The sequence below is a fragment of the Neolamprologus brichardi genome, chromosome 22, assembly GCF_056152115.1.
Source record: "Neolamprologus brichardi isolate AB-2024 chromosome 22, ASM5615211v1, whole genome shotgun sequence".
In the NCBI taxonomy this organism is placed as follows: domain Eukaryota; kingdom Metazoa; phylum Chordata; class Actinopteri; order Cichliformes; family Cichlidae; genus Neolamprologus; species Neolamprologus brichardi.
The window spans coordinates 14,303,714-14,324,628 of NC_142124.1; the positions used below are offsets into that span (position 1 = coordinate 14,303,714).

General features: G+C 40.9%; 1 protein-coding gene across 4 annotated transcripts in view; it reads right to left on the reverse strand.

Annotated features, from left to right (window-relative positions):
- The window catches only part of akap9 (A-kinase anchoring protein 9), a 64,893-nt gene that overhangs the window by 13,871 nt on the left and 30,107 nt on the right, over positions 1-20,915 (reverse strand). For 3 of the 4 annotated variants that reach the window (XM_006787940.2, XM_006787941.2, XM_006787938.2), the window contains 9 exons: positions 19,533-19,660; positions 19,153-19,340; positions 16,926-17,158; positions 11,169-11,331; positions 8,988-9,082; positions 7,237-7,354; positions 6,563-6,601; positions 5,551-5,783; positions 3,524-3,643 (listed from right to left, as the gene is read on the reverse strand). In XM_006787940.2, coding sequence (XP_006788003.2) covers positions 3,524-3,643; positions 5,551-5,783; positions 6,563-6,601; positions 7,237-7,354; positions 8,988-9,082; positions 11,169-11,331; positions 16,926-17,158; positions 19,153-19,340; positions 19,533-19,660 — 1,317 coding nt within the window. The remainder of the gene's footprint in view (positions 1-3,523; positions 3,644-5,550; positions 5,784-6,562; positions 6,602-7,236; positions 7,355-8,987; positions 9,083-11,168; positions 11,332-16,925; positions 17,159-19,152; positions 19,341-19,532; positions 19,661-20,915) is intronic. The other variant, XM_006787939.2, reaches the window with a different exon arrangement.

Genomic DNA, 20,915 nt, shown 5'->3' on the forward strand with positions numbered 1-20,915 from the left:
ATTAAAAAGAGATAAACCTGAGAAGATTAAGGCTCTCCCTTTCTAGCTGAATAAAGACGGACAAATCAGTCACTTCCATTACAGACTGACCAACTTTCAAAAGGCATTTTTAAGCCTGTAACGACAAGCGTGTTGTATTTGATGAGTTTTGGAAACCTCTACAGAATCTGTGTGATTTAATCTATCTATATAATCTTAACCCTAACCTCTGTATACATTTCTGTTTAAGATAAACTAAATTGGAGTTTTCTGGCAATCATTTCATAGGTCAGGCGTTTGCAGAATTAAGCACTGCATGCCACAAAAACAGATCCTAACCAAATCCAATCGAAACTCAACAGATCAAGCACATCTTCTCATAGACTTCCCTTCATTAAATATATATATGACTAGACCCTAGAATAGACACATCACAAGGGCCAAGAATGAGCCTCACTGTCTCTTGTGGCTCATGAGTAGAAGAGGGAAAAACAAATCTGATTTCTGGGCAAATTTCTTGCTTTATATTCTTGGAACAACTTGGCAAGAGAGCAACTGATAATTTTTTCCCTAATATTATTCAACAAGTAATTAAAGGTACTTTGTCAAGCTTGAAGATGATATTTGATAGCTCACCAGGTTGAGCAGGCCACCCATTATGGCGTAGGGCTACAGTAGAAGCCCAGGTTTGAGTTTTCTGTGCCTTTTCTCTGCTCTGATTTTAGATTAAATGATTGTCAATAAAGGCTACAACGGCCAAAGTATATTTTTAAAAAGAAAACTTTTAAGAGGCAAATTTACTAAAGGGACATAGCCACAGCTATATCTCTGACTGTTTGAACTGAAAGCTACATACATCTTTCTTATACAGTGTGCATGTGGGATATCAGACTGAGAGACAAGACAGTGGAGCAGTGAAAGGTTTCTGACACATACAGTAGAGGAAGCTCAAACTGAAAAAAAGGAGGCGGGGGGGGGGGGGGGGGGGTAAGACAGGCGATAAACTGCTACAGGGTTGGGCGAGGTTACTAAAATGCACTAACTGATCTCTGGGATAACTTTGTTTTACATGTAGCTAAAAGCAATACCTTAACGGTTACTCCATCCACCTGCAATAGCCACGGGACAGAGGAGGCAGAAGCGTAAAGGGCCACAGGGTGGAGAGTTCAAGGGCAAAAGGAAGGCAGAGGAAGAGAAGCACTTAGTGATAAAAATGCTACAGCTGTCTATGAAGATAATGTAAGCAGGCCATGTTTGGGGTGAGGAAACCTGAAACCTGAGCTACAGCTCTGATGTAAAGTTTACATACACTCCTCATGGATGAGTGATTGCACACGAGACATCTTTAAGAGTTAAAAATAAAATAATAATTTTATACAAAACTTTAAATTTAAAAAGAACAGAGAGAGACCAACAGTTACATCCATAAGTGTATGTAAACTTTCAAATTCGAACTGCATATGCTGGGTGATGAGAAAGCAGCAGTCATTAATTAGGAAAACTGGTTACTCTGGTCATAGCTGGTTATTCAGGTCAAAACATATGAAGTATGAGAAGATTGCATGAGACACAAAAGAAGAAACCGACAGAGATCTGTCCCCAAATCCATTCTTCTACATTTTCTAATGGAAAGTTAGCTCAGTGTTATTTCTTTGAGTTTTTAGAAGAAACAAGTTCTTTCATAGGAAACAGGACTGTAAACTGTTACTGGCAAAGTAGTCTGAGGAGTGCGATAACTCAGTCGACTGGTTTGAGGCATTAATTACTGATTCTAATGTGTGCCCTGTCCTGACAACAGTGTTGATCCAAATGACATTTCTCCTCGCCAGCAGTGAGCTGGAGGTCAGATGATGGCTGGATATTAAAAGGTGTGGTGAGTTGCACAAAACAATCTGCTGAATCTATTTTCTGCTGACAAGGAGGCTGTTTAATGCTTTTTACTATTCAATACCTCCCATACTCAAGTAGATTTTATGACAAAAATTGATTAAACAACAAAGACACGGCCAAATGCACAAAGTTATGCAAAATACAACTTTTATCTGGGAAAATAATCTATAAAAGGAAACACCAAAAATTATGCTGTGCCAGACTTTCCATTGTGTGGACATAATCGGAGTTGGTCTGTGTTCTGAAAATTTAATGACCGTTTTTGGCCACTTGGGGGCAGTGGATCTGACTGTAAATCAGCGGTCCCCAACCCCCGGGCCTTGGACCGGTACCGGTCCGCGAGAGTTGAGGCTCAGGTGTGAAATGTATGGTTTTCAGGGTTTTTATGGGTTTTCAGCGTTATTTTGTTATCGTTTTTATCGTTAACAAAATAACCTGGGTCTTTTCACGTGTGTTATGAATAAATCTTTTTTTCGGTACCGGTACTAGTTTTATTTTGTTGTATTTATCCGCGACACCTTAAAGGCCGGTCCGTGAAAATATTGTCGGGCATAAACCGGTCCGTGGCGCAAAAAGGTTGGAGACCGCCGCTGTAAATGCAACACCGACTTACTGCATATCCTTTAAAGGTTATATGGCACATATGTCAGCAGACAGTTGCTCACTGTTCTCAGGTTTGTGCCAACTCTGCCTGATGTTTGGTGCTGGGCGAGCGGCGTCACAGCAGAGCGTTTTCCCTGGATATGGGCAACTTTTGAGTCTTAAAGTACGACTGATGGGAGCACTACCATGATACAATGAAGCTAAAAAAATAAAATAACCAGCAGAACCGAGGTGAGGGTTTATAATTATGACTGACCTTAACGCAACAGGTAGCTGTAAGGGTCACTGTTACTATAAGAAAGTAGATTAGCATAGACATTTGAATTTAGCCTTTAAGTTGCTGGAGCTAAGCAAATCACTCAGGTTCAGTGTCACACGATGTAAGGCCTCAGTCATGCAACCTAGAAATCGGTCAGTGATGCCCCCTGGCAACCATAGGTTTCTAGGGAAAAATGCAAAACTGGACCTTTTGACGTGTTGGTTTTTACTTCTACTTAGCAGGCAGACGATCAGCTGCACTTTTGAAGTTTCAGTATTTCTCCATGAGCAGTTAGCGAGTGTTGGCAGACACGTCAGCGCCTTCCATGCAGATTACAGACAAGCGCAGAACCCTGCTAGTGACAGCATCCTCTTTCATCCTCATTTTACCCCAGCAACCACTTGCTAACCAGTCTGGGAATAAACTTTTTTCCTAGTCACCAGTGGTTTCCAGCGGGTTGCCAACTGGTCTGCTGGCCTGTCTGAGAGAGGCCTAACTGACTCTACAGGTTAATGTTTAGCGTTTAAGCCAAAACCTCCAACAGCTTCAGTTTTACATTGTCATGACTGACTGACGGAAATGAAACCTACCGATTACACATCTTACAAAACACAAAGTACTGCTGTAATTCATTTTTCTTCAGCGTCAGTTTCGAAGCCAGGCAGGTAATTCTATCAGCTCCATTGTTCTGCTCTTGGACTCCGTGCAACAACAGTGTTAGGCTAAGAAAAAAAACACAGGTCTCTTTTGCAGCCTTGTCCTCTGGCAGAAAGTGCAGCTTTCTCCTGTTACCTCTTGGTTTCTTTGCTCAGAGCTGGCCTGAAGCTTCTGTGGGTTCTTCAGTTGTTGCTCCAGTTTCTGGATCTCCTGCTGGAAGAAATCCCTCTCATGTTCTCGGTCTACAGCTTGCTCCTAAATGCCAAAATACAGATGAAAGAGAGATCAACAAATAATGAAGACGGAGACCAATACTGATCAATACCACATTACACTGATACTTGTGAGTACAAGTGTTTAATGTGTTATTTGCTTCCTCTATTGTTTCCTCTTGTTAAAAATGTTTTAAAGATTTTATTGTCTCGTCAGTCCTGCATTACACAAGTGTGTGCTGAAGGAAGGTGCCAGCTGGTGGCCTAGTTTGATGAGTTTAACTCTGAATCACATACTGCTTGTTGTTAATAATCTTCCATCAGGAGTTTATCACATTTAAGTCCAACATGTTCTCGCTGTAGTTGGCAGCGCACAATTGCCACGGATTTTGCTAAATTTGTGTGCGAGGTAAGCACTGAAACACAGCACTGATGTGTCTTTGTTCACTTTCAGAAAGAATGTTTCATATTAATGTCTAGATATATGGTCACAGCTTTGCAACGTACGGGGACAAGAGAAAAGATGCTTTTGTTTATATAAAACTCTCTTCTGGAACAAACAGTAAGAATTTCTTTATTAATTTATACAGTATAACAGCAATACTGTTGCTAGTTAAATTTAGGTTACTCGTGTTGGTTTGTTAGTGATAGTTTTTGAAAGTGTTAGCAAACTTCTTGGCTAATGCTAAATGAAGGCACTGTCATTGGTCATTTGCAATGTTGATCCTGGACCAGCATTATTTTGACGATGTAGGAACAACAGCAACATGGAAAAACTTAATTCCAGTAAAAGATTTAAACGAGAATAAAATCACCAGAACATTTTTACAGAAAATAAAGAAGAAGAAAAAAACGCTACTGGTTCCCAAAAAACAGAAAATTATATTTTTTGGCAAACATGTGATTATTAAATACCCAACGTCAGCAGCGCAGAATAGAAAGAATTTGCATTCGGTCCACATTTCAATCCCAGCCAAGTGGCCCAATTATTGTGATGGGAACACAATTCATTATCATCAGAGATGATAAGCGCTCAGCCAAAATATCATGAGAACATTAAGGCTGGATTTTAAACCACCTAGCGTGGCGTGCAGCTGAAAAGTCATGCATTACTTTTACCAGGAAGCTTTAATCTTTACAGCTGCTTCCTGTGTTTCACCTGGAATTAAAAATGAGTCTCTATTCAGAAACATTTAAATAAGTTGACGAACAGGTGTCTAAAATATGGGTTACATTTGTAAAAATGTAAATTTTGACTATGAATGTGCTGCTAAATGTCAGCTGTCACCTATAGACAAGTGACAATTTAAAGGAAAAATCCTGAATCCTTAAACTCCAATGCTGATGGGGAATCTGGGGGCATTTTATAGAGCTCTTTTGTCTGTTATGCCCCCTAAAAGTAGTAAAATAACGCCATGGTAAATTTAAAATATTCAAAATGATTAATTTGTGTGAGTAAAAGTCCAGAAACAACATATATTTAGTTAAATGTTACATAACCAGAACATCTGTGATGTACTGCAGTAGATTAACCTGGTTATGATACATCACAGGTTATTGTAATGTGTAGTCTGGTTGTCATTGTTTGGGTGCACTGCACAAACTAATGAGTTAAAATCCACTGAGAAGTCATGGCGCTCACAAACGGTCATAACCAGGACAATTTCATCCTGTTACACTAAAATCTGACCAGGAGGAGTGTTGATTCTTGTGAAAATGAAAAAGGTCCTGTAAAACTGCAAATAATACCTTGACACCACTTGGTTGTAGGCAACGTGTGTAAGTTTTACTAAATTCTGACCCGTACTCTAGAAAGAGAAGTGGTTCACACAGGCTCATAGGTTCACTTTTAAGAAGCTGGAAATTTTTTTGCTTTGTTTTGTTTTAGAAACAATGACATACATGATTAAACGATACACGAGGTTAGAGGTTTTTCTCATCGTTACTTACATCCAGAAACTTCCTGTTCTTCTCCAGCTGTTTCTCCAGGGCCTGGATCTGCTGTCGGAGGTCCCCGCTCTCTGTCGTCCGAGTGCTCTCCAGCTCCATCACCCTGTTCACCTGCTCCTCCAGCTCCACCTCCAGCAGCTTCACCTGTTTCAGGAGGTCAGAGTTCTCCTTCTCTGCCTGCCTCTGCACCTCCACCTTCTCTTTCATCAGCTTCTCCGTCTCTTCCAGCAGGTCTGCGACGAAGGAAGGACGGAAAGTTAGGATCTAATGATCGCTGGTTCAGGTTTGATTTTGGTGATGGAAGGAAGTTGAGATGAAGAGTCTGAAGTCTGAGAGCCTTGGGAGTGAATTAAATGCTGCTTGCTTTGTACCAAAATAATCTACTAACAATCTAATGAACAACCCAGTCTTAATTTTCTACACTGTGGTCACCTTTACAACTGAATTAAAGGCTAGAATCAGACTCTTCCAACATTTCAATCCACTTCCAAACATGTCACCAAACACGATCCCCCATCTTTGCCCTTCTGCTGCCACCAGTGAACAACCCACACCGGTTCACCCAGTACCAAAACCCAGAAGATTAGTGCAAAAGTAACAGGGTGAAAAAGTACAAATGACAGGTCTAACACATGTACAGTCCAGACATTGCAATATCCATGCCCAATAAGCATTTACAGGCAGGGGGAAAGTACTCCACGTAGAGTTATAAAGATGAATGGCAATTAGGAAACAATGCCTACATAAAAATGTCGTCCATTTCATCATGCTAACATGAGCACCAACACTGACATTTAAAAATGACAAACCAGGACAAAAATCAATCAAAGTGAACAGCCGAAGCACGGGTTAGTGATTGGACTGAGTGAGTTTGTGAGCCCATAGCAAGCAAGCTCCAAGCTGTGCTGGTGAGTTGCTGGATTGGGAGGTTAGAGATGTAAAACAGCGTGACTCAGCTAGACAAATAAGAGAACATATAGACACGACTGAGCCATGCTCAAAGTGGACACACCTGCTTCAGGTGCTGCAACCATTGCAGCTTCAACTAGGCCTACAGGAGAATGAGAAAGCACAGGAGTTTAACATGCTCTTGTTTTTGTAATGAACAGGAAAACTCTTGAGATAAAGAATGGAAATAGGTGGAGACAGGATGGCAGTGCTCGTCTGCCTGTGCCACAGTAGTAGGTTAAGGCTGTGGAAAGTGCGCTGTGAAAGGAAAGGTTGCTCAAAGAGCCCCTGTTTAATTTCTAAAATACAGAATACTTACGTTTTTGTTTTTTTTGAAAGAATACACTCACGGCACACCTTTTTTTGATAATACAGTGCAAAAAATTAGCTAATACGGTTATCAACATTGACGTTTCTTCAGCACTTCTTCGGCAAATACCTGAAAATGTGTGACGTGAAACAGTAGCAAGAGTTTAAGAAATCTTTAGGAGCTTTAATCAAACATTCAACAAATAAACATTTTATTGACTTGTTGATCTTTGATCTCTGTTCCTGTCACTGTTTTCACTATCTAATTAAAGCCCATTAAAAATTAATTTAATATAACCAAGTAACCTTTTGACCTCCAGACCAACTGGTGTTTAAAGTTCAGACCATGTCAACTTATTTCCAGCTGTTTTGGGTCATTTTAAAAACACACTTCCTTTATCATCATCAAGGGAACGCCGGGATACGTACGAAGCTCACGGGGCCCGGCGTCCTCCTTCATTGCGTCTTGTTGCCGTGACAGCAGCTCGCGCTCTTCCTGCATCTGAAACTTCTCCTGCTCCAACTCATGAAGTCGAGTACTAGTGACCTAAAAGAAAACACAAAAAAATGTGGGGCTGTTTTTTACGTTTGATATTCTACATTTGCCTCCTTCATCATAACTTTTGGAGTTCAAAGGACAACGATTCATTTCAAGGATGTAAATTTACAATTTTATTTTAAAATAACCATTATTGTATTTGTCTAAAAATACTGGGTGATGCAGATGCTGTAATCTGTCTTTGTATCAGTCTTTTTTTTTTTTTTATTACATTGGAGCTCATATTTGTCCCTATAGCAGTAACAAGTAATCTTCCTGGGTCAACACAAACAAAATCAGAAGCAGCATAAACACAGGGGTGATAAAAAGTTCTTTCACACATCAGCAGTAAAGGGATAAAATAAATAACAGACTTGGCAAACAAGGTACATACATTGAAATCGAAATTGGCCATTATTACTAGTGTACAGTGAGTGAAGTATTATTCAAGTCTGCACCACAACTATCATCAGTCTTCACAGACATGCTGAGTAACCCCAAGATGATCTGTTTCAGCTGCACTCATGTTTCCATCAACACAGGGTTGTACTACGAGAGCGGGATTAATGTGTCGAGCTTAAAGTCCGCGTTTTCACTTACACAAAAGGAAATGACACAGTTATATATCTTTTTTTTAGCTAGTTACATCACGATTATGAGTTTCAGTTTAAAATCAAGTGCCTTATTTTCACTAACATCACCAAGCTCAGCTTCAAAGTTACAGCAGAACAAACTGCAAGTGGCACTATTACTATGATTTGCTAATAAGTCACTGTTACACTGCAAGAATTGCAGCTGCTAAAAACACAAAGAATACCTAACAATCAATAATTAATCTCACTTTAATCGGCTGACAAACTAAAGACATTTTCACATCTCTTTCATTAGACTACAGGACAGCAGCCTTTAATACCTAAATGTGACCAGTTTAAAGCTTCAGAGCTTGAATTAAAATGTTTATTTCACCGCTCTGTGCACTAAATCCCAAGATTAACAATTTTCTGCAGCATTCATTTCATGTTTTATTTGCAACAGTGTTGCATTTTACAGATTTTTTATCATCGTTATAATCAGATAATGTCTGTGACTCGACTACGTGGCACTCACAGGATCAATTTGTGCAGAAGAAGAATCATGTGACACACAAAACGCCTCTTTTTATGCGAGTATAGACAAAGCATGATGCAGAAATCCCCGCTTAACAGAGAAAGTTGATAACCACCATTGTGACTAAGTTTTAGGTTTTGTAAAACCAGCTAATTCCAGGAAAGCCTGACTTTGTTGGGAGTGTGGTGGATGCAGCATGAACTACAGTACATGTCACTCATTAACACATTTCATTTTGTGGCTCCATGGCACTAACAAACACAAACAAGCTAACGTAACACACAAAGAGGATCAGTTTTTACAGTTAGTTTATCATCGCTCTCAAGTTTCAGGGGCTGAAACCTCAACATAAAACATGAATATGCCACTAGTGCAGACCAGTGCTGTTATATGACTTGGCCACAATTGGACTTAATTCAAACTTCTGCGTCACGTGTCACTGTGCTTACACCTGAGCCACTAATGTGCCAGAGGCAGAATTACACAATCATGGTGTCAAGTACTTAGTAATTGGATTAATATTTTTCCTCCTTACCTGCAGCTCTTGCTCGAGACTCAGTTGGAGCTCTTCCTTGTGACGCAACTGCTCCTCCAGCGCTGCCCGTTCACCCGTGTATCCATCAATCAGACCTGACAGTGGACAATGTGAGCAAAAACTGTTATAAAGGTTGCAGAAAGAGCTATTTATGCATATTCACAGCTTTTTGCTCTCTGATGAATTGACGGATCTACTCTAAAGGAGTTTCTTTGGGTTTTAATACTGGCACCAATTCAGATGAATGAGCACTAAGAAGCAGGATGCAATAAAATTACAGGTTACCAACAACACACACGCACGCACACCCATCACACAAAACATATTGTATGTGCATATGTGCACGCTGAGGCACAAAAACACGAGTGAGAATGTCTGACCCATTTTGCTCGACATGAATATGTGACCGAGCTGTAAACACAATGAAATGCTCTAAATGATCTACAGGTCACCAAGCATTATGCACCAGGAAATCAATTCAACTTCATAGACAAAAAAGGAGGCATTCACACACTCAAAACTGATAAGGAAATGTTTATTTTGTCCTGCTAGAGCTTCCGTGAGTCTATTTTCTGACTTGATGACAGCACTGAGAGACAGTAGGCGAGTGTCACCTGTGCTGTCAGGTGATTTTATCTCAGACATATCAAAATGAACTTAAGGTGTGTGTAAAGTTTGCCTAAGGAGGGATCTCTCCATGATCAGCAATCAAACTCACATGATTACTTGCTTTAAAATAATAAAAAACATCATTAACCAGATAACCAACCACATTTAAGGTGGCAAAGAATTACTGCACCACATCATCGTGATCTTACAGCTAATCTGACAAAGCATTTTTCCCCTGATTCAAACATAACAAAAGCAGGACCTGTTTGTGTTTTCATTGACATCTAATATGTTCCATCAAGTCAAGTACCTTTTGTCTCTTGGGTTGATTCAAAACCAGTTTGAAAAGGCCACGCCCTGAGGTTTTAGCTTCATGGTTTATCCACACAATGGGGATTCGATTTTTCTTCCCTTTCACTTAACTGGTATGTGAACAAGAAGATGTCCAAAAAACACACGCTTAGCAAATTTCAAACACTCCCTTACAGAGGAAGCACCTGACACGACCAGAAAGGAACAGCTGCTCTTGTTTACATGATTGACTGAAAATTATCTCCCAGCTGTTTTGATGAATGAGACTTTTATGTGTGTATAAAGTGAGGATTAGTTGATTTTCTTTGAAGTTACTGCAGCTAAAAAAAAAGTTCTAAATGAGTTTTTCCACATCTAAATCAGGGGTCAAAGGACAGAAGGTGTCATGTGATGTACAGTTGCAAATTTATCATTACTGTTGCAGCCCTACCTATAAAAGTATGAAGTTATTTTATGACATCAAATATTTGCATCTCATCTAGGATTACTGAAAACAAACACTGCAACAGGATCTTCAACAAAAAAAAAAAAAGTGAGATTAAAAATGCGATAAACTCACCGCTGCTCACAGCGTCCACACAGCTAATCAGAAGGGAATAATTGTTGTACACTACTGCTACCAAACTGTGCTTTAAACGACAGTGTAGTGGATGTAGTGGGTCCCGTGAGTGTCTGTGTGAGCATGCATAGGGGTGCAACAGCTGACCCTCATAGGGCAGCTGTCTCTGACATGGACAGCCAGGCCCATGCAGCATTCAACAGCTGTTAAAGCTGACTTTAACAGCTTAAATATTTAAATTTGTTCTCTCATGATTACTCTCACCACCATTCACAGCCCTTCATAATGTTGTTGTCACACAGATGCAATCAAATGTTCAAACACAAACCCAAAGACAGGCTCAGAAACAATAATTACCATTTGCTGAGTTCTCACCACAGATGGCCTCTCAAACAGCTGATCCCATCACTCCCCGTGACAGCCTCCAACCCCATGCACACACGCGTTTCCACTTAATGCAGCTCTCCCCATTTTCTCTAATCATTCGACAGACTCGCTTTATCACATCATCGATCAGAGTCTAAAAGGCTACTGTAAAGGAAGTGTGCCTTACAAGGCCCACAAAGAGCGAACGCTTCCCTGGCTCACATTAAAATTGATCAGTACTTAAATTAAAATGAAGCTATAGCTCAGTTCCTTCAGTCACTTTGTAAGAATGAGCATAAACTAGAAGATTTTCCTACATAAAAGTAAAACCTCACCCTCCGCTCGGTGAAGTTCCAGAGCCAGCTGCTCCCGTGCCCGAGCCTCCTCCATCACCCTCTCCTGCAGCTCCTCCTGCTTCTGGAGGAGCTCGTTCATCTCCTTGTTGTGGCGGAAGGACTCCCGCATCAGCTCAGTCTGGGTCATCCGGGCATGTTCGACCTGAGAGGAGAAGTGGAAAGAGATGATCTTTAACAAGAATGAAGGCGTCTTTACAGTAAAGAATCTCAGTGTTTCAAACATTACTGTGAAAATGCACCATTTCATTAAAGCCCACTAATTTTACATACAACTTTAAATTTTCGACATCAGTGAATAGAAGATGATGACGAGTACATCTCTCATTGAAATGAAAAAGTTAAATTTTGGTTTGGACAGCTTGATGATTATTTGTGCATTGTTTTTATTGTGATATTATAATTGTGCCGCACGTATAAAAGCACTTTAAGCCTCTTACTGCTGATGTGTATGTCATTTTGCACAGATGTCAAATTGTGATAAACCACCTATATGCACATATTGATTAGAACTGACGTGCAGAGGAGGGATAATGGACACACTGGACATATCATGTTGAACATGCAGGAGGAAAATAGGAAGATCACAGAGAAGATCCATGCATGGAGTGAAGGAGGACATGCAGAGGGTTGGTGTGACAGAGGAGGATGCTAGGGATAGGATGAGACAGAGGAAGGTGATCCTCTAAAGCAGGGGTGGGCAACTCCAGGCCTCGAGGGCCGGTGTCCCTGCAGGTTTTAGATGTGTCCTAGAACCAACACAGCTGATTTAAATGGCTAAATTAGCTCCTGCAGTTCTCCAGAGGCCTGGTAACGAACTAATCATGTGATTCAGGTGTGTTGACCCAAGGTGAGATCTAAAACCTGCAGGACAGCGGCCCTCGGGGCCTGGAATTGCCTACCCCTGCTCTAAAGCAGGGGTGGCTCGGGGGGCCAGAATCGGCCCAGCAGACTTCAATCCGCCCCCAATGGACAACTTTGGAGAAGGTAAAAGAAGGCATAAATTTTGGACTTTTAACTATATTTTCATAAGTTTTACAGCTTTATGTTTACAGATAAAAGATTTCCCACACGGGCATTCATTAGACACCAAAATAATTAGGCAATAATTCATCTTCTTTTTTTTCCTTTTTCTTTTTTAATAATGGGAGGATGGGCTACACTGTATCCATTACACACTATTCATTGTACACATGGATAGACTTTCTGTCATTTTACATATTTATTTCTTACAATTTAAGATGTTTTTCATTTCATTAAAGCAGCATTTCTTTACAATTATACTTCTTTTTCTTATATTAAGGAATCTTGAGGATTAAATGTGTAGTGAAATTTCTTTACACTGACAGAAAGGGGATCCCAGAAGATTGATTCTGTTCATCTGGACGTAGCATTTTCAATGGGAGAAACGTTTTGTCACTCATCCAAGTGACTTCTTGAGTCTCAGCTGCCTGCAGGTTTCCCCAACCTTTCTGAGACAGAAAGGGGAGTTTCACTTGTGTGGCCCAATTACAAGGGGCTGTAAATGGCTCACAATGTAAAATGAATTTGACATCCCTGCCCTAATGAGAGCAGCTGAAAGAAGAAGAAGATCCAGATATCGATTTGAAGTGTATCCATCAGCCTATTTAAGAATAAGATTGTCAACGTGTCCAACTTAATTTCACCACAGGGGGCTGAAAGCTGTCCCAGCTGTTACTGACCTCAGAAACACCTGAAGCCAATTTAGAACAACCAATTAACCTAAGAGCATGTGTTATATTTGTGGGAGGAAGCCACAAAAACTCAGGTACACTTGGGGGAACATGTAACTCCACAGTCACTACACTGCCCATCTTTCAAAGGATTTACAGCAGAAACAAAAACTGGCAAAACAAATTAAGCATGTTCAAAATAAAAAAGTGTTCTGTAACTATAACGGCCATTACAAATGCTTTGACAACAGCGTTCAGCAGTGTCTGTGTGCAATGTTGTTATGATAAACAAACTTCAACATGTGTGCTGGCATTACGTAAAGGGCCAGCTAAAGCGAGTAATAAACTGTGGTTATGTGCAGGGTGTGATACAATAATTATATCATCCTTGTGCAAAGACCTGCTGGTCATGTGACAGAAGGCATATTTTTCTTGTGGACAGCTATGAAATCATTAAAACGCAATAAACCAGGAGCACACAACCTCATTCCACACTACCTTTTCCATAGATTTACATATCTCCCTGAGCAAAGGTCTGATTGTAAAATTATGGGAAGTGGTAACATGATCCTGCCACAGAGAAGTTATAATCGTTTACCAAGTGTGCCTACGTGGAACGGTTCAACTCACACCTGAATATGTAGATCTGAACTACTGAGCTGTAAAGAGCAGCACAAACAACCTCCACAAATGTAATTTACACACAGTCCATCTGTGGGTTACCAGGTGTAAACTTACTGTATAAGGGGGAGTCGGCAGGGAGATTTTGGAGACGACTTTAAGAAGGTGGCCGCTAGTCCTGTGATTGACATGTGAAATCTGTGTCTGCACCACCACAGCGTTTTTCTCATTCAGCGTGCTGCAAAATGGGAACGGTCGAGGAAGGGGTATGCGAGATTCCACCTCGTACACATCCTTGTCCTCCCCTTCGAGCCACGTGCTGCTCTGCATACTCGAGTTCCAGTAAGAGCGATATGAATCCATGGTAGACGACGTACGGATGCTGGGAGAACCTCACTTTGAATCTTATCTGAAGTCATCAAAAAGGATTTCCAGGTGCTGTTATCCGTCAGGCTGAGCTAGGCAAACTGAGAATGACAATGAAGTCCAGTGGGGGATGAAGGCGTGAATAGTGTTGTGGATAGCTCCAAGCAACAGTTTCTATGTGTTTGGTACGCACGGCAGAAGAGTAAACAATCTTTGGAGGTGACATTCACGTCAGCTCAATCACATGCTTTCTGCTTGAGGTAGAAAGAAATCCAGGTAAATGCTGAGAGAGAAAATCATCCGGTGAGGGTGAGGATTTTATGATCCTACTACAAAGTGTCATCCTCGGCAGTAGGTGGAAGTCATTTCTGGGTCCAGCAGGTTAAAGAGCATTCCTGACCGTGACTGCAGGAGGTATGTAAACACGAAGACAAGCATTTCTTTGCTCTATGCCTTCTTTAAAGCTCCCCAGCCTTCTCTCTGCTCTTCTTTTTCTTCGAAGTGAAACCATATCATACCGCTCAGTGAAGCTCACACCCCCACATCTGCTCCCGGCTGCTCTCCTCTCCCTCCGCTCGCTTTCTCTCTCTGGAGATTCATTAACAATACTATGCCGCTGTAGCAACCCAAACCTGCCGGGAAGCCTCCCACTGGCCCCCTTTTTAATTGTTTAGTCCAAGCAGCAGTCGGCCAAGGGTGAAATGACAGCGCTCAGATCTGTAATCACTCACTCTTTCCTTCTTACTTCCTTCTAGGGTTGCTGTCATTCCCTCTCCACGCATGCTCCCGTGCTCTTACCATAATATCCCTCACTACTCTCCTGTCAGGCGAGGTTTAATTACTACCAGCGAGAGATACTCTCACACTGCTAAACTTCCTTTACCCATCTCTACGCTTCTGCCACAGGTGGGAAAAAAAGAAAAAAGATTCAAATCCAAACCATCCAAAAGCATTTTCAACAGACGAGGGCACTTTTTCCACTTCCTACATTCATCACAGAGAGCAGGATACTGCTGGGGGGAAAAAAAGTGGGAGGGAAGCAGGTGTGGCTTCAATCCTTGGAGCCAGAGGGCTAGGTAGACTTGCAAATAGATCTCACACACACACACACTCCCTATACACAGAAATAACCACAGACAAAACACACTCCCTTAAGAAAGCTGTCAAACCAGATTCCTTTTTCTGTGCACAGCAGAAAAAAAAAGCAATTAAGGCTTTTTGACACGCTGCCTCTTGGTCAAACCTAAAGTAAAGTCTCCATTTGTAGAGTCAACTTTTGAATTTGCTGCACACGAGCAATTTCCACATTTCGCCCACGTATAATGGGAGTGGACAATAACCACGCAAACACCTTCCCCAGGCAAATAATTTACAGCGGTTGTTCAACAGACAGTTAACATTCCTGATCGGGCTTGTTACATCAATCCAAGACATGATCACTTAGCACCAGCCAGAGACAAGACAAATGAACACAGGATCAATAGCAGCAGGAAAATCACTTAGAGGCTTTGTTGATTACAAGTTTATGGGTGCGATTAATTGCATGTACTTGGAGAAGTACACACAAATTTAAAAGCAGCTTGTAGAAACTTCAGTATTTCTTTACCGGAGAACAAATAAGGATCATTTTCACCTTGTAGCAGTTTCTTAACTACCTTTATAAAATTATTTGGTCTATATGATGCCAGAGAATGGTCAAAAGTAACTATTTAAAATTACTAGAGCACACGTCTCTCTGTTAGAAGAGTTCTGGTATTGCTGCTTAAAATTATTATTTGGTAACCCAAATTATTACTCTTAACAAAATTTGGAGAATATACCCTTTGAAAAAACAAAACAACACGCCAAAAACCCCTAACAACCAGTGATTCCATAAATAACAGTGTGGTGTAAATGGATGCTAAAACAACAGCCTGAAATTTCTTTAAAGCTATTTTTAGATTGCCACGATAAAGCTCACTCAAGCATGAATAACGCATGAATTTCAGCCGCTGGGGTGATACGCTGTGCATTCAGTTACTGTAACACGCTCACTGGCCTAGTTAGACTGGCCTCGTCTCTGCGTGTTGTCACAGGACATGCTCTACGTGGATGGCCTAAGGGGAGGGGGATGGAGTTGTTCTGGTGGAACTGGACTACGATAGGCTGGGAGGCCGGACAAAAGCTCTGTGTAAATACTCCTCGTATCTACAGGCAACCGCTGGGAATGAGGCTGCTCTTTTGTGTGCGAGTTTCTAGACAGGACAACTTTGTTGCCAGTCACATTCTGCCACCTCATCCCTATTATGTCTCCATGAACAGGAGTAGAACGAGAGAAGGGGAGCGGGGTGACGGAGTTGAGTGTGTGCATTTAAATACTTTGACAAAGCCTACATGTGTCACTGGAGCTTTCTGTTTATTGGTAACTTTTAGAGACATAAACACAGGGTGATTCATGAGGGATTATTCTGAAACCTGAACCCACAGTGAACCCGTTTCACTGGACAGAGGACAATAAGCTAGGGCAAGGTGTCAAAATGAGTCAGAGCAAGAAAAATGTCAAATATTAAAGCTTGTAGTCTCCTGCTAAACTTTAATTTATTATCACTTAATGAAGACTTAACTAGGAGAATGATACCTCTGGTTCCCTGGAAATGATTTTTATGAGTTGGTTTGCTAATTAATGAAATGTACTGAGTTAATTGGTTAGTTAAAGAGGTACTTTTGGGGATTTTGATCTTTGGAGCAAGCCACATGAGCCGTTTCCCCTTGTTTCTAGCCTGTATGGTAAGCTAACTTCCTGCCAGCTCTTCCCTCATATTTAGGGAGCAGTACTCGTCTTCTTTTGCAAGTCTCAGGATGCAGAGAGTACCAGTAAATATCAAAAAGATCAAGTATTGTTTGGGCTTTTTTATTATTATTATGCATGCTTAATAAATTTTTTATTATAATTGGGTTAAGAATAACTAAATCTGCCCATTAAGATAAGACTCACAGGTGAGCTACCCAATAAAAAGTTAATAAATGAATGGAAGGGGACAACTCAAATCATTAACAACCAACAATGCTTGGGGTATACCTGGTTAGTGGTGTCAGTGATGGCCATCAACATTTTCTCCAGAGCTGTCTGCAGTCGGCTGCTGATTCCCATTAAATATTCCTCGTTCTCGAGCTGAGGCCCTGCCCCGAGCAGCAGACTGTCCATCATCTGCTGGGACACTTCCAGACCCTCAGGAGTCTTCATCTCTCTGGACCACATGCTCACATTGTCGGCACCAGTCTCACCGCCCTGTAAACGTCCTGAAGTATAACCTGGAATTTAACCAGAGCAACAGAAGACAGAAATGCATCATGTTTGTTTCAACGTGTGCATATTTGAAGTTAAATCTAATAGTCTGTATCTAAAAGTTCAGTTAGGGCCTGAGTGGTGCCTAATTTGAGATTAACCAAAGTACTGCGGGGAAGCAACATGGACTCACAGATGCTAAGTCAGGACGCAGCAATTTAAAGCTTCCTGTTTGTTAAGCATTAAAAATGCTAGTCATATGCCAAAGAGTGCTAAATATATAACCAAAATAAGGGTGAGCTTGCACACATCATCCAGTTCAAACTGGGTCCAGCACACTCGCATAACTGCCCGTAACATAGCTGACAGATTATGTAACTCACATTATGTTATTAAGCTCATAATCACACAGTATCATGACAGCAGAAGAAGAAGGCACCGCGACATAAAGATGCAGCACAACAGGGCAAAGCAGCTTCTGAAGGACACGAGCCGGTTTTATTATGACGCTGGTTGAATTGCTCAAGTTTCTCTAATTGTAACCACAAAAAATGTGTGAAACCCAACTGGCTCTGTTCCTAAATGAAAGACTTCTTATGCAACCTGGTAACAAAACTTGGAAGAGTTCACACTGTGGGGGGTAATGCAAAACAAACTAACAGAAAAGTTAATGAATTAATGTGGCACAAAAACACTTAAAGCACTGTAGTTGCTGTGCAACACGGGAACACATATGTGTAATGTTTTGTGACTCTTACAGGCATTTGTTGCTCAACTGTGTTTTAAATATGTTTTCATAAAAAAGGGGAAATGAGATAAAGTGCTGCCACGGTTGCATATATAAACGTCACACAGGTAGGTGATTCACCAGCTCCAACTGTTTTGCATGAAAGTATGTGATAAGACCAACCCCGATCTACCGTGCATACACGACTGACTGGACTTTATGACCGATATCAGTCATGGGAAAACAAGCTTTTGAGAAAACTTGTGCAATAAAAAAAAAAAAGCCTTAAGTGTTACGTTGAATGCTTCCCCGATAAGCACAACCATACTTTTTAAAAATACTTTTTGGTGAAAATACCTGCAATCAGCAAAAGTCTGTTATAATAGGAATTTGTACAAAAGTGCCAAGAATGTGTTGTAATCCTCAGTGTCCTCTTTAGAGGTAATATTTCCCCCCAAAAAAACAAAGTAAGAAGAATAAGGATTATACTCGCTTGTGGACTCCACAGACGGGTAGATGTTCTTATTGTAATATTTTTCAGTCTGTTTGGAGAGTGCAGGCATACGGGCGGACATGTTTAGTGTCTGTGCAGTGACAACTTGAAATGCATGCATGATAAAGTCTAACATTGGACTTATGCTAGGTTAGCCAATTAATTGTCTAACCTCTGGTGTCCTATTGATGACCTGCAGGTCACTGATTACTATGAGCAGCTATGTTTTTTAGGAAATATCAAAATAACAAATTAATCCAGGATCTAAAGTTAACAAGAGACTGTGTTGTGCTTAGCCTCCATGGAGATATAACCCTCACCCTTAATCATCCATTTAGGTCAATCTAATACTTTTCTATCACCTCAATTATACGACCATCAGTACTGTTATCTGCATCTGATCGCATTAAATGTTCGCTTGGCAACTTTTTCCATAGAAGGCAACATCTCCTTGTTCAGGCACATGGTACTGCATTTCCTATTAATGACAGAAGCAATTAAATTGCAGCTACAGATGCTAAAATAACTGTGGATGCAGTGTCATTGCTATATTTTGTGTTTTGAGCGAGACTAATCAAATTTGAAATTCAAGTCTAGAGTTTTAAAGAAATCTCAGGAAATTAATCAGTGTAGTTTTTGATGATGACTTTCGTACTACAAGGTCAGCTACTATCAGCAGTATTTTTAGTCCAAACACATAATCATATTTTGAAGTTTTGCAGTCTGCTCTTTCACTTGTTTGTTTTTGGCTAATAACTGGATTCAGTATTGAATTACTGCTGAATCTTGATGTTACTCACCTGTGTTATAAAGTCGGAGTGGCTCTGTATTGGCTGACTGTGTGGTGGAGTGGGGAAGTTGTGCTGCACCGGAAGCATCACGCAGACTCTGCATGTGAAGGCCCATCGTTTCCTCTGCTGCTGCTGTGGTCTTCAAGACTTCAACCAGCACCTGACTGAGCTTCATGTTGGCTTCACGCAACAAGTTTCTAAAAATCATCAGAAGATGGAGAGTTAGTACTAAACTCATAAAAAAAACTGAAGAGGAGTTCGCATGTGAACAACTGGATAGATAAATATGTGTGCGGCACTCAGTCAACAGGTTATCATGAAAACAAACTGAGCATCTGTCCACACAACAGTGATGTCTTGATACTGAGAAAGCATGAATGCAGAGGTACCTCTCAGCCTCTTTATCAGAAGAATCTTCGTCGTCCTGTGAAGACAGTTTTTGTTCATCAGCCTTTGCTGTTCCCGACCCGCCTGGATCGCCGTCGTCCTCGGCTTCTCCATCACCGCTATCTTCCTTCTTTAAGGGTTGGACGGGCAGCAGAGAAAACACAGACAGCAGCCCCGTCATTGCAAAGTTTTGGCCGTGTAAACACTCCTGAAAACTCTCGACAGCAGCAGAGAGCGTGCTGAGCGTGCGCGACCATTAGTAAAAGTGAATTCAAATCAGGCCCAGCAAGGCGCACATAGACACACTGGCCTTTTTACAAGCGCACACAAAGACACACTTTAACTCCCTTGGAGCTGAGAGAAACACTACTATCTTTGTGCTGCTATGGCAACAGGTGCACCTGAGGCACAAAGACTGGCAGAGGCGATAGCGCCACCTCCTGGAAGAGCAGCAGTAATGCAAAGTTTATCCCATCGTTGCCCCCAAACAAACAGTTTATGGGATCAGTTTACTAGTTTGGCTCAAATCATAAGTGACAAATCAAAATAAATAAATAGTTGGAGACATCATCTTACTGCAAAACTGCTAACTAATGTGGATCCAGACATTCTACTGGACTGATTACATGCCAGGTGTTAATGTAGTTTGCAATACAAGCGGTAGTTATTTAAACTACTTCAGCACATGTTTTGCATGCTACTATTTCCTAATATTCTTTAGTAAGAACACAGCACTGCACACTGTCACACCTGAAAACAGGAAAATGCATTTTTCCTGTTTTCAGGACTGAAACCAAGGTCAGACTGTGAGTGTCTGTGGTTTGTTGTAGAATATGCAAACTACCTTAGTCATGCTATTTCTGAGTATTACAAAAACAAATTTAAATTGATTTTTTAAATTATTTTCCTAAATGGAACCACAATTAACAAAGCTGGTTTAAAAAGTAATTGTACAATGTCTCGGTCACTCCAGGGAAAACGCTGCTTGGAGACAACAGCACAACCAGAGCAATTGCTACCTTGTGTTATGAATTTGAAAATCTGTTGCCATCTATAGAAATTCACATTAGCTAATTGCATTCAGTCAAGTCAGAACCTTCTAGATATGAAACAGAGACTCAGATGGTTTAATTTCAAGCCCCCTCCTTCCCCCAGAAAAACAGGCAGTTGGCAATGCTGCTTTTAAATAGGACTACAACCAGAACATAACCAGGGTAACCAGCTGAGTGTGGCCGACTTGTCTACTTTTCTAAATTACCCAGAAATTATTTGCAAACGTTTGTAATTAGTCTCTAAAAGCAAAAAACACTAGATAGTAACTGATCTTTTCTAGTTGTGTGGAGGTTAATATTTTCCAATTTCAGTCAGACTCTGGCTGAAGCAGG